General features: G+C 32.3%; 2 protein-coding genes across 2 annotated transcripts; one reads left to right on the top strand and one right to left on the bottom strand.

Moving 5' to 3' along the window:
- Positions 1-1,503: 1,503 nt before the first annotated feature.
- On the bottom strand, positions 1,504-6,210 carry LOC107014567 (cytochrome P450 89A2-like). The gene is made up of 2 exons (XM_015214534.2): positions 4,533-6,210; positions 1,504-1,862 (listed from the first exon to the last, which is right to left on the bottom strand). Exon 1 carries the CDS (start codon positions 6,089-6,091, stop codon positions 4,538-4,540), a length of 1,554 nt encoding a protein of 517 aa, XP_015070020.1. The 5' UTR covers positions 6,092-6,210; the 3' UTR covers positions 1,504-1,862; positions 4,533-4,537.
- Positions 6,211-11,266: 5,056 nt separating this feature from the next.
- Positions 11,267-13,126, top strand: LOC107015201 (cytochrome P450 89A2-like). The gene has a single exon (XM_015215398.2). It carries the CDS (start codon positions 11,374-11,376, stop codon positions 12,901-12,903), a length of 1,530 nt encoding a protein of 509 aa, XP_015070884.1. The 5' UTR covers positions 11,267-11,373; the 3' UTR covers positions 12,904-13,126.

The raw sequence follows: 13,126 nt of genomic DNA, 5'->3' as shown, positions 1-13,126 counted from the left end.
GCCCGAGATACCATAAGAGCACGTCAAACTTCTCTTCGTTCCAATATTTGATCTCTCTTATACTCCCATCAGCACCAACTATTCCAACAATGTGTTATTCTCTTTAATGTCCAACATTTTATCTCTCTTGTACTCTCATCAAACACTTATTATACCAACATTTGGTGCTCTCTTTAATGTCAAGACTAAATCAAATTCATGCGTAGAAGCTCCATTTTAAGGTAAAACTATTCATCGGAAGGTGATTTCATTCTCATAACTAAAACACAATTTCGGAATGTAGTATTTAAGCATAGAAGTAAAAATCATGAAATAAATGATATGTATTACTTTTAACTCGGTAAATTATATGAGTGGTAACTCAATAATTTTAATAGAAATTTTCACGGATATGCAACTTGAACAAAGTCTCAACTGCTATTAACTACCCCACACTTCCATGGGTTAATCAATTCAAGTGCTATGCAGTACCATTTTCTTTCTCATATATATATATATGATTCAGAACAACTGTCATCTGGCAATTCAAACATCCTGCCCAAGTCTTGATAATGTGTTGAAGACAAGATTTTAGTGCCAACGAAAACGTTAGGACATTAACATTCATAACAACACGAAAGCAATTTCACTTTCTTCCATGGCAAAATTCATTTCCTGTTCTTCGTGAGTTATCGAGCTCTGTTCCAGAACATCTTTAATCCCAGATGATCCATCACATCCACAAAGTTGCACGACACAAACATAAAAACAAGGGAAAAGGGTCTGATATACCCCTCAACTTTGTCATTTGGAGCGTTATAAAAGTGGCCCTTACCGTTATACAAACGGCTCACATATACCCCTGCCGTTACAAAATGGCTCACATATACCCTTCATTTAACGGAAGTTAAAAAATTAGTTTTAAATTTATATTTATTACTTCTATTTTTTAAAAAAAAATTATTTAGGGGTATATATGATTCTTCCATCCAAGTTCAAGGTATATTTTAATTTTTGTAATACATAAATTATTTTTTGACTTCTTTTATTATAATTATTTGAATTTCTTATTCTTATTTTATTTTTTTCTTTCATTCCTTAGTTTAAAGAATAAAAAACTAAACTATTTTTTTTTTGTGTGTATTGTAACTTAATTTCGTATTCGAAGAAAAAATTTGGTCATCTACAATAAGTTTTACAAAAATATTAGTGAAACATAAATAAATTTGATTATCAAAATAATAATTATAAATTAGTCATTTAAACCAAAAAAAGTCAAAAAAATTTGTTTGACGAGGATTAAATTTACTCATATAAGATTATATTTTTTAGAAAAAAATAATAAAAATTTAGATTAAAATTATTATTTTTTTCATTTCCGTTAGAGGAAAAGGGTATATGTGAGTCATTTGTTTACAAGTAGGGGTATATATGAGCCACTTTTATAACGAGGGGTATATCAGCTCCAAATGACAAAGTTGAGGGGTATATCAGACCCTTTTCCCTAAAAACAATAACAAGTAGAACTATAAAAAAACACGGCATTTTTGTAATAGCAATCTATACAAAAATAGATTACAAGCCACTGTTATAAACTTTTAAGAAAGATGGACACTGCCCCATCAGGCAACAACAACATACTCATTGTAATCTCACAAGTAGATGTACGTAGACCTTACCCCTACCTTGTGTGATGTATAGAGGTGGTTTCCCATAGACCCTCGGCTAAAGAATAAGTTTCTCAAAAATAAGTTTTACAAATACAAGAGTAAAAGTGTGCCCAAATGATTCTAATGCGGTATTCCAGCTATGATTATTCCCCACCATTGCATCAGCGGAACATTCTACAGCTTATTGCTTAACATATTCACTTTTGCTGTTTCCTGTAACACATGGGTTTATAATCAATAAACAAAATTAACAAAGAATCCCTCCCTACTAGGAAAGAAGGGAGGATAGAACAGAACATAAAGCAGATATAACAACTACCAGAAACACCACAACAACAAGAATAACATACCGAGTGAAATCTCACAAAGTGGGCTCTGGGGAGTATATAAAGTATACGTAGACCTTACCACTACCTCGTGAAGAGGTTGTTTCTGAAAGACCCTTGGATCAAGTGTATCAAACCCAAGTAAAAGAAGAAGAAACCCACGAATTTTAATATTTTCACATAGGAAGCAACACATTCATAATAGGAACAAGCAAGAAATAGAGCAACCAAAAGGTAAGTCCTACTGAACTAGCCATCTAAGCTCAATCTTAAATTGTGACTACCATCAAAATTATTGTGCACTAGCCTAGAAGGGATCCAAGACAAGTCACTAAGTTCTAAATTCTAACTAGCTTGAGGAGCAAATACCATTCTCATCCATTTCTCTTTTGAAGCAGAGTGTGGTCAAAAGATGTTGGTGCCTTATGGAGTGCCATTCATAGTTCCAAAAAGTAGAGTCAGACTCCAATTAGTAAGAATAAAGTAAAGAAATGGTCGTACAGAAATAATGACCTACACTTTACTTTGTTGGAGGTAAAATTTTAAATTACAATACTATAAACAAACAATTGGTCTATCATATTCTCAAATATTGTAAGAAACAATTCAATCCAAAGAAAAAGAAAATAATGTTGGCATTCCATTGCAGGTTGTAAACAATTGAGCTTTGTACCTTATGAATACCACTAATATACATTTAGTGATTAGTCATAGTATTGTGTCTAAAAAATATTTGGGAGGGGATTTCCTGAAAGTACCGTAGTGGAGGATGACTTGCAATAACATTGGAGCACCTAATGAATTTTCCTACTACTGTTGATCCTACATGGCAGACTATACACAAAGGACAGGTTCATGCAGTGGGGGTAATTGAGAGTAAACTATGTCCACTTTGTGATATTGAGCATTGAAAGGAAGTCTACAATGAAATGGCAAGAGGAGATCCAGTGGGCTGTTCTGAATGCCAATGGGAAGAATGTAAAAGCTACAATGTACCAGGCAAGTATTGTTGCATGTGCCTATTTAATATGACCGGAGAGAAACACAAGAGTTACCCAACAGAAACAGAGAATTCATGAACAGATTACAAGGTTGATTCTACAGGAGAGCTGAATCTATACCCTTGAAGCTTTGATGTTAGACAGTTTTAAAGGAAAGAAACGACAGCACAAACCTAAAGGAAAGAAATTCAGTGAAAAGTTTTACGCATCCTCCACCAGAGAAGTACAACATCTAGCTGTGTAAAAATATATAATATGAAGACAAAAAAACCACAGTTTGGTGCAGTTGTCAACAACACAGAAAGACGACCAAGACCTTCTTATTCCTCTTATTTGTCAAACAAAGTTAGCACAAAGGTGTGTCTACTTTAAATTGATCTTTTCCCTTTTATAAATTTTATGTTGTTACAGAGAAGTCGTGTGGGCACACAATCAACGCAGCAATAGAAATCTGAAGGAGGGAAAAAGAGGAAGTGCAACAAATTCACTTACCACAAGCAGGCATAGAAACGACAAGATGGATAGCAGAAGCACAAAACTCCAAAAGCATGAAGAAAAATAAAGCAAAAGAAAGGAAGTTCCAGATTTAAAGTAGAAGTTGTGAAGTCACGCTAAGCTGTTAGGAAACTTTCTGATATAGCCTCACATGTTAAAGATCAAATAAGCAAAAACATGGCAGCAAAGTAAAATTAGTTGATCAGATAAACTTTACAGTCATCACGAATGTACATGGAGAAACAATTGTTGCATTCCTGGAAAAATAGCTCACGACCGCAAATAGAAGAATATATCTACCTCCCAACGGCCAACACACAATGCTAATTCAACAGATAATGTTAACATGATGTATTTGGTATAATATACAAAGCTGAGGAGCCATACTTGAAATCCCCACAAAAGCATAGGTCTGTCATAGCTAGAAGAATAGGTCACAGCGCATAGAAAAAGACTATTTATCTCCCACAATAGCTCTTCCCTTTGCTTCCAGAACAAAAAGTACAGAAGATGTCAGGATAAAATATAATAGAAAGACTAAAATGTCCCAATTGTCATGCGATTGCCGAGAACCCAATGGGACGACGAAAAGGAGTGTATTCCCTCGTATTAATAGTCGTAATCATAATATGTGAACTATAAGAACTAGCATTCTAATAGAGGAATTTAAGAACGAAAAACATCTAAATCTAACATTTAAACATTTGTGACTATAAATATAGAAATGTATTTTTTTAATTGATTAATGAGGGAACAGTGTCAAAACAAAGTGGAATGGAGGGAATAGTATAATTCTAGTGAACAGGCATCACTTCTTTACACAAGATTCAGGAAAGTACAAATTGAACTACTATCTGCCAAATGGACAAGATATAAGCAAGGAACAGCCAGTTTAACTTTTGCCTTACTGCAATATCAGCTTAGTAGCTTGTATCTTGTTTTAGCCAATAAAAACTACTAAGCTGATATTGCAGCAAGGCATTAATAATCATATTCCCACTAACTTCCAGCGGGGGGAAGTCCATCAACAGAGAATGATGCAAATAAAAAGAAGCAATTACCAAATTCAAACGGAGTTAACTCTGGGGCAGATACGAGCTCGTAATGGGTTCTTCATCACGACGGTGAATTCTAGAATCTCTGTGAGATCAACATCATCTCCTTCCACAGGCTTCCATTGAAAATGCCAAATCAAATTAGCCACAAAGTATTCCAAGTGAAGCATAGCCAATGCATAGGCAGGACATATTCTCCTCCCTGCGCCGAATGGCATCATCTTGATCTCTCTACTTCCTGTTATATCAAACCCTTCGTTATCTGAACCTTCCACTAAGAACCTCTCTGGTCTAAACTCCAAGGGATCCTCCCACACCTTTGGGTCTAGACCCATCTCTGCAACCATGAAATTGATGGTGACATCCTTTGGGATGATGTAGCCATTCAGTTCTACTTCCTTTGTCACTGTGTGTGGCAGCACAAAGTGACCAGGTGGGTGCCGCCTAAGACCTTCTAATATAACTGCTTTCAAGTAGGGCATTTTCTGCAAATCCTCCTCCTTCACCACCTCTTCATCTGTCAACTTGCTCTGTTTTTCTCCCACTACAGTGACAATTTCTTGGTATAGTTTTTCCTGAATGGAAGGGTTTTTGACCAAGTTGGCCATAATCCACTGTAAGGCAGTGGACGTCGTATCAGTTCCGGCGCTTAGGAATTCACTACAGAGCGTTACGATTTCTCCATGATTGAGATTCCTTTTTTCCTCTGGAAACTCCAAATTCAACAGCGTATCCACATAAGCCACCACAAATTCATCACCGTGCTCGGTCCTTTGTTCTCTGGCCCTGCTTCGAGCTTCAATCAAAGGAATGATGATACTCTCTTGCTCTTGTCGTAGTTCAATGAGTTCCTTCCAGCGATTCCTAAAAATTATTTTTCCAACTCTAGGAAATATGTTTATTATATTGAATCGTGTGAAACCCAGGAGCAACTTGCGCTGTATATTTTCAATTTGTCGGATTTGAGTTTCCTCAAGTTTATCCCCAAAACACATCAATACAAGAAGACAGAACATTGCATACTGAAAATGATCAATTAACTTCACAGAATCAACTTGGGCGTTACGGAGCTGTTGAATGAGGATACCCAGCACCCAAGATCTGGCCTTGGAATATGACTTGATACGAGATGGGTGGAGTATTTCCGAAGTCAAATTTCGACGGAGTAGACGCCATATAGGGCCGTAAGGGGCGGAGCTGATGTTCCGCTGGTTACTATTGACGACTGCACTGGTAGGCCCAGCCTTTGGCCGGTTAGAGAAAACAGCACCTTGCTGGACTAAAGCTTGGTAGGCTAAGGAGTGGCTAGCTACGAATATGGCTGAACGAGACCCAATATTTAGTGTAATCAGCGGACCATACTTAGCTTTAAGGTCACGGAGGATGGGTTCCAAGTCGGCGAAGGTCCGTTTGGCCCATAATAAACTACCGATCACCGGAAAACTGTAGGGTCCCGGCGGGAGGTTTCTCTTGGTATTGGAATTTGGAGAGACAATAATATTAAAAATGGATTTCAACCAGAAAGCTATACAGAGAGTAACAACAACGATAAACCAGATTTCCATTGCTAAATCAGTCACTACTTTGTAATCATCAGTGAGATATTTATCTTCTTATTTTCATTAACATTATCACCGCCCACTTCACATATGGTGAGGAAGGTTGTTACGACTTTACCACATATAAGGTATAAATATCTCAAATCTAAAATATAGAATTATTTTATATGTATTTGATTGGAATTTGAATTATTTTATTCCATATTATATCATAATGATATTAATCAGTCTCATGTTTACTTTTCATTTTTCGATAATCAAATTATTTAAATTTAATCAAAAAATTTTAAATATGTATAAATTATATAATAATTCTATAAATCACAGTACGACAAAGGCATGTCATTAAGATTTACACCCCAATATAAAAATATCAATTTCATATTACTTGATTACTTATTAAATTATAAAAAAATAATTTTTATTTTATTTTATCCTTATAATTTTTATGACCGTGGAAGTTTAAATAAATTTTAAAGGCCTAAGATTATTTTTTTCAGAGATAAAATAAAAGGTGTTCATCTAAAATGCGGCAGAGACAATAATAAAAGGGCAACTCATATATAGCAAACATAAAATTTATATTTGTATGCTATAGCAAAGTTTGGATAATTGCACTCCATAGCAAATATATAAATGTATAATTCGCTATACATATATAATTGAAGCGAACTGTATAAAACGAAGCGTATAAAACGAGAAAGAGAAAAAGACTTGGGCAGAGAATTGTATAAAAACGAATTGTATAATCATAAGTGTATATTACGATTATATACAATTTGAAATTTGTATAAAATGAGAAAGAGAGAAAAGCAAAAGAAACTTGGGCAGGGAATATACAATTGAATCGAATTGTATAAAACGAGAAAGAGAGAAATTATAAACAATTTGAATTTGTATAAAACGAGAAAGAGAGAAAGGCAAAAGAAACTGGGCAGGAGAGTATTTTTATTGTATAAATCATAAGTGTATGGGATGAAAATATATGTACTTGCATGTGTATATACAATTTTCTCTCGATTTATACAAACGAAAACGCAATTTATACATTTCGTTTCTGTTTGTATAAGCGAGAGAGACAAGGGTGGCGAGCGAGATTAGGAAGAGTGGCGAGCGAGATCTAGAAAAGGGGAGAGAGGGGAACAAAAATTTATGTATTTATACAATTTCCTCTGCTTTATACAAAATAGAATTTGATTTTATACATTTGTGTTTGTATAAAAGGGAGAGGAAGCGAGAGAGCAGAGTGTCGAGCGAGAGTTTGAGAGAGAGAGGTGACTGACAAACAGTTTGCTACGGGACACAATTAAATCAAAGGATGATTATTGCAATTAATTTGATTTATTAGTTTGTCATTATATATAATTTTCCCATAATAAAATAACTATAAGCTTTAGGTGTGTTTGATATATTTAGAAAATATTTCTCGAAAATTAAACCTGTCTTTTACTTATTTTCAGGTAGAAGCAAAAAAAAAAATACTATTCAAAAGCACATGTTATCTTGTAAAATGCTATGAAGACGGATAGAAATGAGGAGCGGGGGTGAGCGGATGGAATGATCAAGGCTGAGGGTTGGATACGATAAACTTGAAATGTTATACAATTTGTTTTCGTTATTTCTAGTTGAGAAGTGATTTTCCTCATTTAAAAAAACTTGTTTCTCTAGAGAAAATATTTTCAAAGAAAAACAAATAATAAACACACACTTAACCGTGATTAGGACAATTAGGCTTCTTTCTATTTTTATTTTTTTTCAATTTTCTCCTAGTTCTTATTTAGATGAAAGGCACATGTCATATGTTTAAATCAATGATTGATGTTAGTAAATTTAAAATTAGTCTTAATCATGATTAGAATAAATATTATTTTCTATAAGATAAATTTCATGTAAAATTCAATAAAGTTATTTTATTTGCACCCAACTTACCCAAGTTTTCATTTACATAAAAGAGATAGCAAAATATTTAGAACAAAATGATCATATAATATATATATATATATATATATATATATATATATATTTTGTATGATAATGTATACTTCTAAATAAGTAATGTGTAACTATATATGAGAGATGTATTTACATTATTGATACAACAAAGTTTTCATATGTCTACTAGGTATATATCATGCATAATAGATATGAAAATACTTACAGAAATCATTCTAAAATAAATATCCTCAAAAATATATACATCACTATTATTATAGGTAAGATATATCTCAGATAAATAGTTATACATATTATATAAACGGAAAATGATATAAAATATCCTCGAAGTATTGAAAATGGTATAAAACTATCCTCCATTCACCTATTGACTCCAAAATGTCCTTCTCATCCACCTATTGGCTCCAAAATACCCTTGTCATCAACCTTTGGGTTCAAAATTGACCACTTATTTAACGATTTTAAATTTAAACTGTTTAAATATTTTTTAAAATACTTGGGGCTCAACTATTGACTATAATTTAATTTATTAATATCATTTATAAATCAACCAATTACTCACTAATTACTAATTATACCCACCCTATATTGTTTAAAAAAAGGAAAAATGCACAAATACTCCCTCAACCTATACCCGAAATCCCAGAGACACACTTATACTATACTAAAGTCCTATTACCCTCTTGAACTTATTTTATAAGTAATTTTCTACCCCTTTTCGGCCTACGTGACACTAGTTTGAAAGTCAACCAACGTTGAACCCACAAGATAGTGCCACATAGGCCGAAAAAGGTTAGAATATTACTTATAAAATAAGTTCAGGGGGATAATAGGACCTTAGTATAATATAAGTGTGTCTCTAAAATTTCAGGCATAGATTGAGGTGGTACTTGTGCATTATCTCAAAAAAAAAATGATATAGTTGATATGCTAGGATGTTGAAAATCTATTAGTCATCAAGTACTTCATTAATTAAGAAAATTATTTACAATTATTTAATTTAAACGCATAAGACATGTATCTCACTTATTAAATTCGTCAGATATATGTATTTGCCAAAATAAAATACATATATTCAAAGAATGAGATATAATCGAACAAGTAATAATTGAAACTAAATGATCATCCAAATTCAGGGAATTGTCTTGAAAAATCATTTATATTTCATTTAGGACCAAAATATCACTCTTTCCTAGTTGGCATAACATGTCATTAAAGTCTTAATAATAGACAAACTTGATTCATTTAACCCATTTAACTAAATAATGATCATATTAGTTTTTGAATATGTTAGATAAGAGTCTTATTTTTTGAGTTTCAATGGTGTTAATAGTGTGTAACAGGTCTGATTCATTCAGATTCACTAAGAGACTTATAAGGAAATAAAACAAACAAACTTAAAGATTTGAATCTGAATAATTAAAATTCAGTCCTAGAAAACAAATACACTGAATGAGGCGAATCTAATTATTAAGATTAAGACCCTCATCAAGATCAAATAAATGAGACTTAAGTCATAATTTTAAAAAATAATAGACTTATTTAATTCATCAAACTTATTTCTCTAAAAAACAAATATACAAATTACATGAGAATCTATGAGATTATTAACAAAAAATAAAAGAACTATTCCTTTATATTTTTTTACCAAACAATATTCAAAGAAAAGTTCTGCGCGCAGTTATTACTATGTAATTTTCAAAATCCTAAGTAAATTATATAAAAATTTTAAATAACTTTTTCATTAAGTATTCAAATAAATTTGTAAGGTTGACAAAAAAGTTGGTAAGAAAGAGAAAATCATTATTTAACTATTTTTTAAAAATTTTGTTTATTTTATTTTTATTGTTATAGTATATTATATTTTAACTTACCATAAATTAAGCATCAATTTTTATTCTTATCTCATCCCAAATTCTCGAAATACAAGTAATAATTGATTGAATTTCCTATTTTAATTCAATATTATATATATATGATACGAGAATAATATACTGATAAATAAAGATTAGATTTTTTTTCTAATATAAATATCATCCACTTTCTATTTTTTTGAAGAAAAAATATTGTAAGCATGAATTTTATTATACACATTTTTTTTTGTAATAGTTAATTGACATTTAAAATTATCTATTCAATATAAAATTTATAATTAATTGATGTAAGAGAACATTCATGAGTGATTAGTATATCGATTTCTTTTTGAATGTGTATATTTATAAGTATTCAAAATTGATGATATTATAATATGTTTTAAAAACCTATTCTTTATAACATAAAAAAATAAAATGTTTAATTATAATAAAAGATTCTTTTATATATATATATATATATATATATATGTATATGTATATAATCATTATTTTATTTAAACGAGTTTAATGGATCAAACTAGTCTATTTTAGAAAAAAACTTTAATGACATGTCATGCCAACTAGAAAAGAGTGAGACTTTTGAAGTATCAAGAATATTTGAAAAATAATAATGATAATTGAGTGATTTTTTGATTCTAAATGAAACATAAATGATATGTATTACACACACAAAATAAGAGTGAATTAATTTTAAAAATTACAAAATTAAATAAAAAGTAAGAAAATTACCTAAATAGAAAACAAAAGCAAAAAAAATAAAAAAAATTAAAAAAATGAGTAGGTTTAAAATAAGGGAAAAATTATATAAAATAGTAAATTATTGATTCAAATTAAATGTTATAGTCATAGTTTTATTTGAATTGTAATTTATAACAAATATTCTTTTTTTGTCATCTGATTCGGTATACAATTAGCCATTTTCAGTATACAATTAGTCATTTTATACAATTCCATGTAAAATGGATAAAATACGTTTGTATTTGTATAAAACAAAAAAAAATGTGTATAGAAATACAAATAGATATATTTTCGTCCTATACACTTAAAATTATACAAATATAGATCTATCATACAAATTACAATGTATAAATGAATTTATACAAAATTGAACAATTTGTATAAAATTGGATGTTTTTAACGAATTATACAAATCAGAAGCTCCATAGCAAACAAAATATTTATTACGGAGCAAAATTATGCAAACTATAACTATAAATACAAATATGATTTTTCTGTTAACTATTCAAAAACTTATTAGTATTTAATAATTTTATTTTTTCGTAACTAAGCTTTATTACATAAAACATAACAATGAAGATAATATAATCTATTCGAAAATTATATTAATATAGTACAATGTGATAAACATGTGATCTTTTCAACCACAGATCTTGATTCTCCTTTGTTTGCTAAATCAAACGCATGAAAATGAAAACTCTCTCTTTGTATTGAAATTGAGTAATGGAGAACTGGATTTTCGTACTACTCTTTTCTCTCTGCATATCTTTTCTGCTCAAATCTTTTGTATTTTTCATCTCTGCTAACTCCAAATCCAAGAAAAAACTCCCACCGGGACCCTACATTTTTCCGGTGATCGGAAGCTTATTATGGTCCAACGCCAAATTGGAACCCGCACTCCGTGTACTCAAGGCTAGGTATGGTCCTCTCATAACTCTCAATATTGGGTCTCGTCCTACTATATACATAGGTAGTCACTCTTTAGCCTACCAAGCTTTAGTCCAGCAAGGCTCTATTTTCTCCGACCGGCCAACGGCTGAATCTAGTAACCAGTGTATCATCAGCTCCGCCCCTTACGGCTCAATATGGCGTCTTCTCCGTCGAAACTTGACTTCAGAAATACTCCATCATTCTCGCTTCAAGTCCTATTCCAAGGCCAGATCGTGGGTGCTGGGTATCCTCCTTCAACAGATCCGTCACGCCCAAGTCGATTCCGTGAAGTTAATTGATCATTTTCAGTATGCTATGTTCTGTCTTCTTGTATTGATGTGTTTTGGGGATAAACTTGAGGAACCTCAAATCAAGCAAATTCAAAATATGCAAAATAACTTGGTCCTGGGTTTCCGACGATACAGAGATGTACTAAAATTCTTTCCCAGAGTTGGAAAAATAATGTTTAGAAATCGCTGGAAGAAACTCATTGAACTACAACGAGAGCAAAGGAATATCCTCATTCCTTTGATTGAAGCTCGACGCAGGGCCAAAGAAGAAAAGACCGAACCCGCCGATGAGTTAGTAGTGGCTTATGTGGATACGCTGTTGAATTTGGAATTGCCAGAGGAAAAAAGGAACCTCAATGTTGGAGAAATTGTAGCCCTCTGCAGTGAATTCCTAAGCGCTGGAACTGATACGACGTCCACTGCCTTACAGTGGATTATGGCCAACTTGGTCAAAAGCCCTTCCATTCAGGAGAAACTATACCGACAAATTGCTAGTGTAGTGGGAGAAAAACAGAGCAAGCTGAGTACAGATGATGAAGAGGTGGTGAAGGAGGAAGATTTGCAGAAAATACCCTACTTGAAGGCAGTGATATTAGAAGGTCTTAGGCGTAACCCACCCGGTCACTTTGTGCTGCCACACAGAGTGACAGAGGAAGTTGAACTGAACGGCTACGTCATTCCGAAGGATACGACCATCAATTTCATGGTTGGGGAGATGGGTTTAGACCAAAATGTATGGGAAGATCCAATGGAGTTTAGACCAGAGAGGTTCTTAGTGGAAGGATCCGATAAAGTAGTTGATTTCGATATTACAGGAAGTAAAGAGATCAAGATGATGCCATTCGGAGCAGGGAGGAGAATATGTCCTGCCTTTGCATTGGCTATGCTTCACTTGGAATACTTTGTGGCTAATTTGATTTGGCATTTTCAATGGAATCCTGTCGAAGGAGATGATGATGTCGATCTCTCGGAGAAGCAAGAATTCGCCAGTCCACTACGAGCTCGTATTTCCCCCAGAGTTAAGTCCCTTTGAATTTCATAATTGCTTCTTTTTGTTTGCATCTTCTCTCAGCTCTGATGATCAGTAAGTTGCTTTAAGAATAAATTAGAAATTGTCACACATTTTGAAATAAAGATCCGATCAAGTACAATTATGTTAAGTAATATTAAATGACCTTATAGATTCAGGTTGCCAAGTGTATTATATAAGAATTTATGGTTGAAATTAATTTAAATTATATACTCATCTTCATAAT

The sequence above is a fragment of the Solanum pennellii genome, chromosome 3 (genome assembly GCF_001406875.1).
Source record: "Solanum pennellii chromosome 3, SPENNV200".
NCBI classification, from domain to species: domain Eukaryota; kingdom Viridiplantae; phylum Streptophyta; class Magnoliopsida; order Solanales; family Solanaceae; genus Solanum; species Solanum pennellii.
This window is presented reverse-complemented; position numbering and strand designations above follow the sequence as displayed.

Bases quoted from the DNA above. Each gene is read 5' to 3' on its own strand.
- LOC107014567 (XM_015214534.2), bottom strand. From the start codon at position 6,091: ATGGAAATCTGGTTTATCGTTGTTGTTACTCTCTGTATAGCTTTCTGG.
- LOC107015201 (XM_015215398.2), top strand. From the start codon at position 11,374: ATGGAGAACTGGATTTTCGTACTACTCTTTTCTCTCTGCATATCTTTT.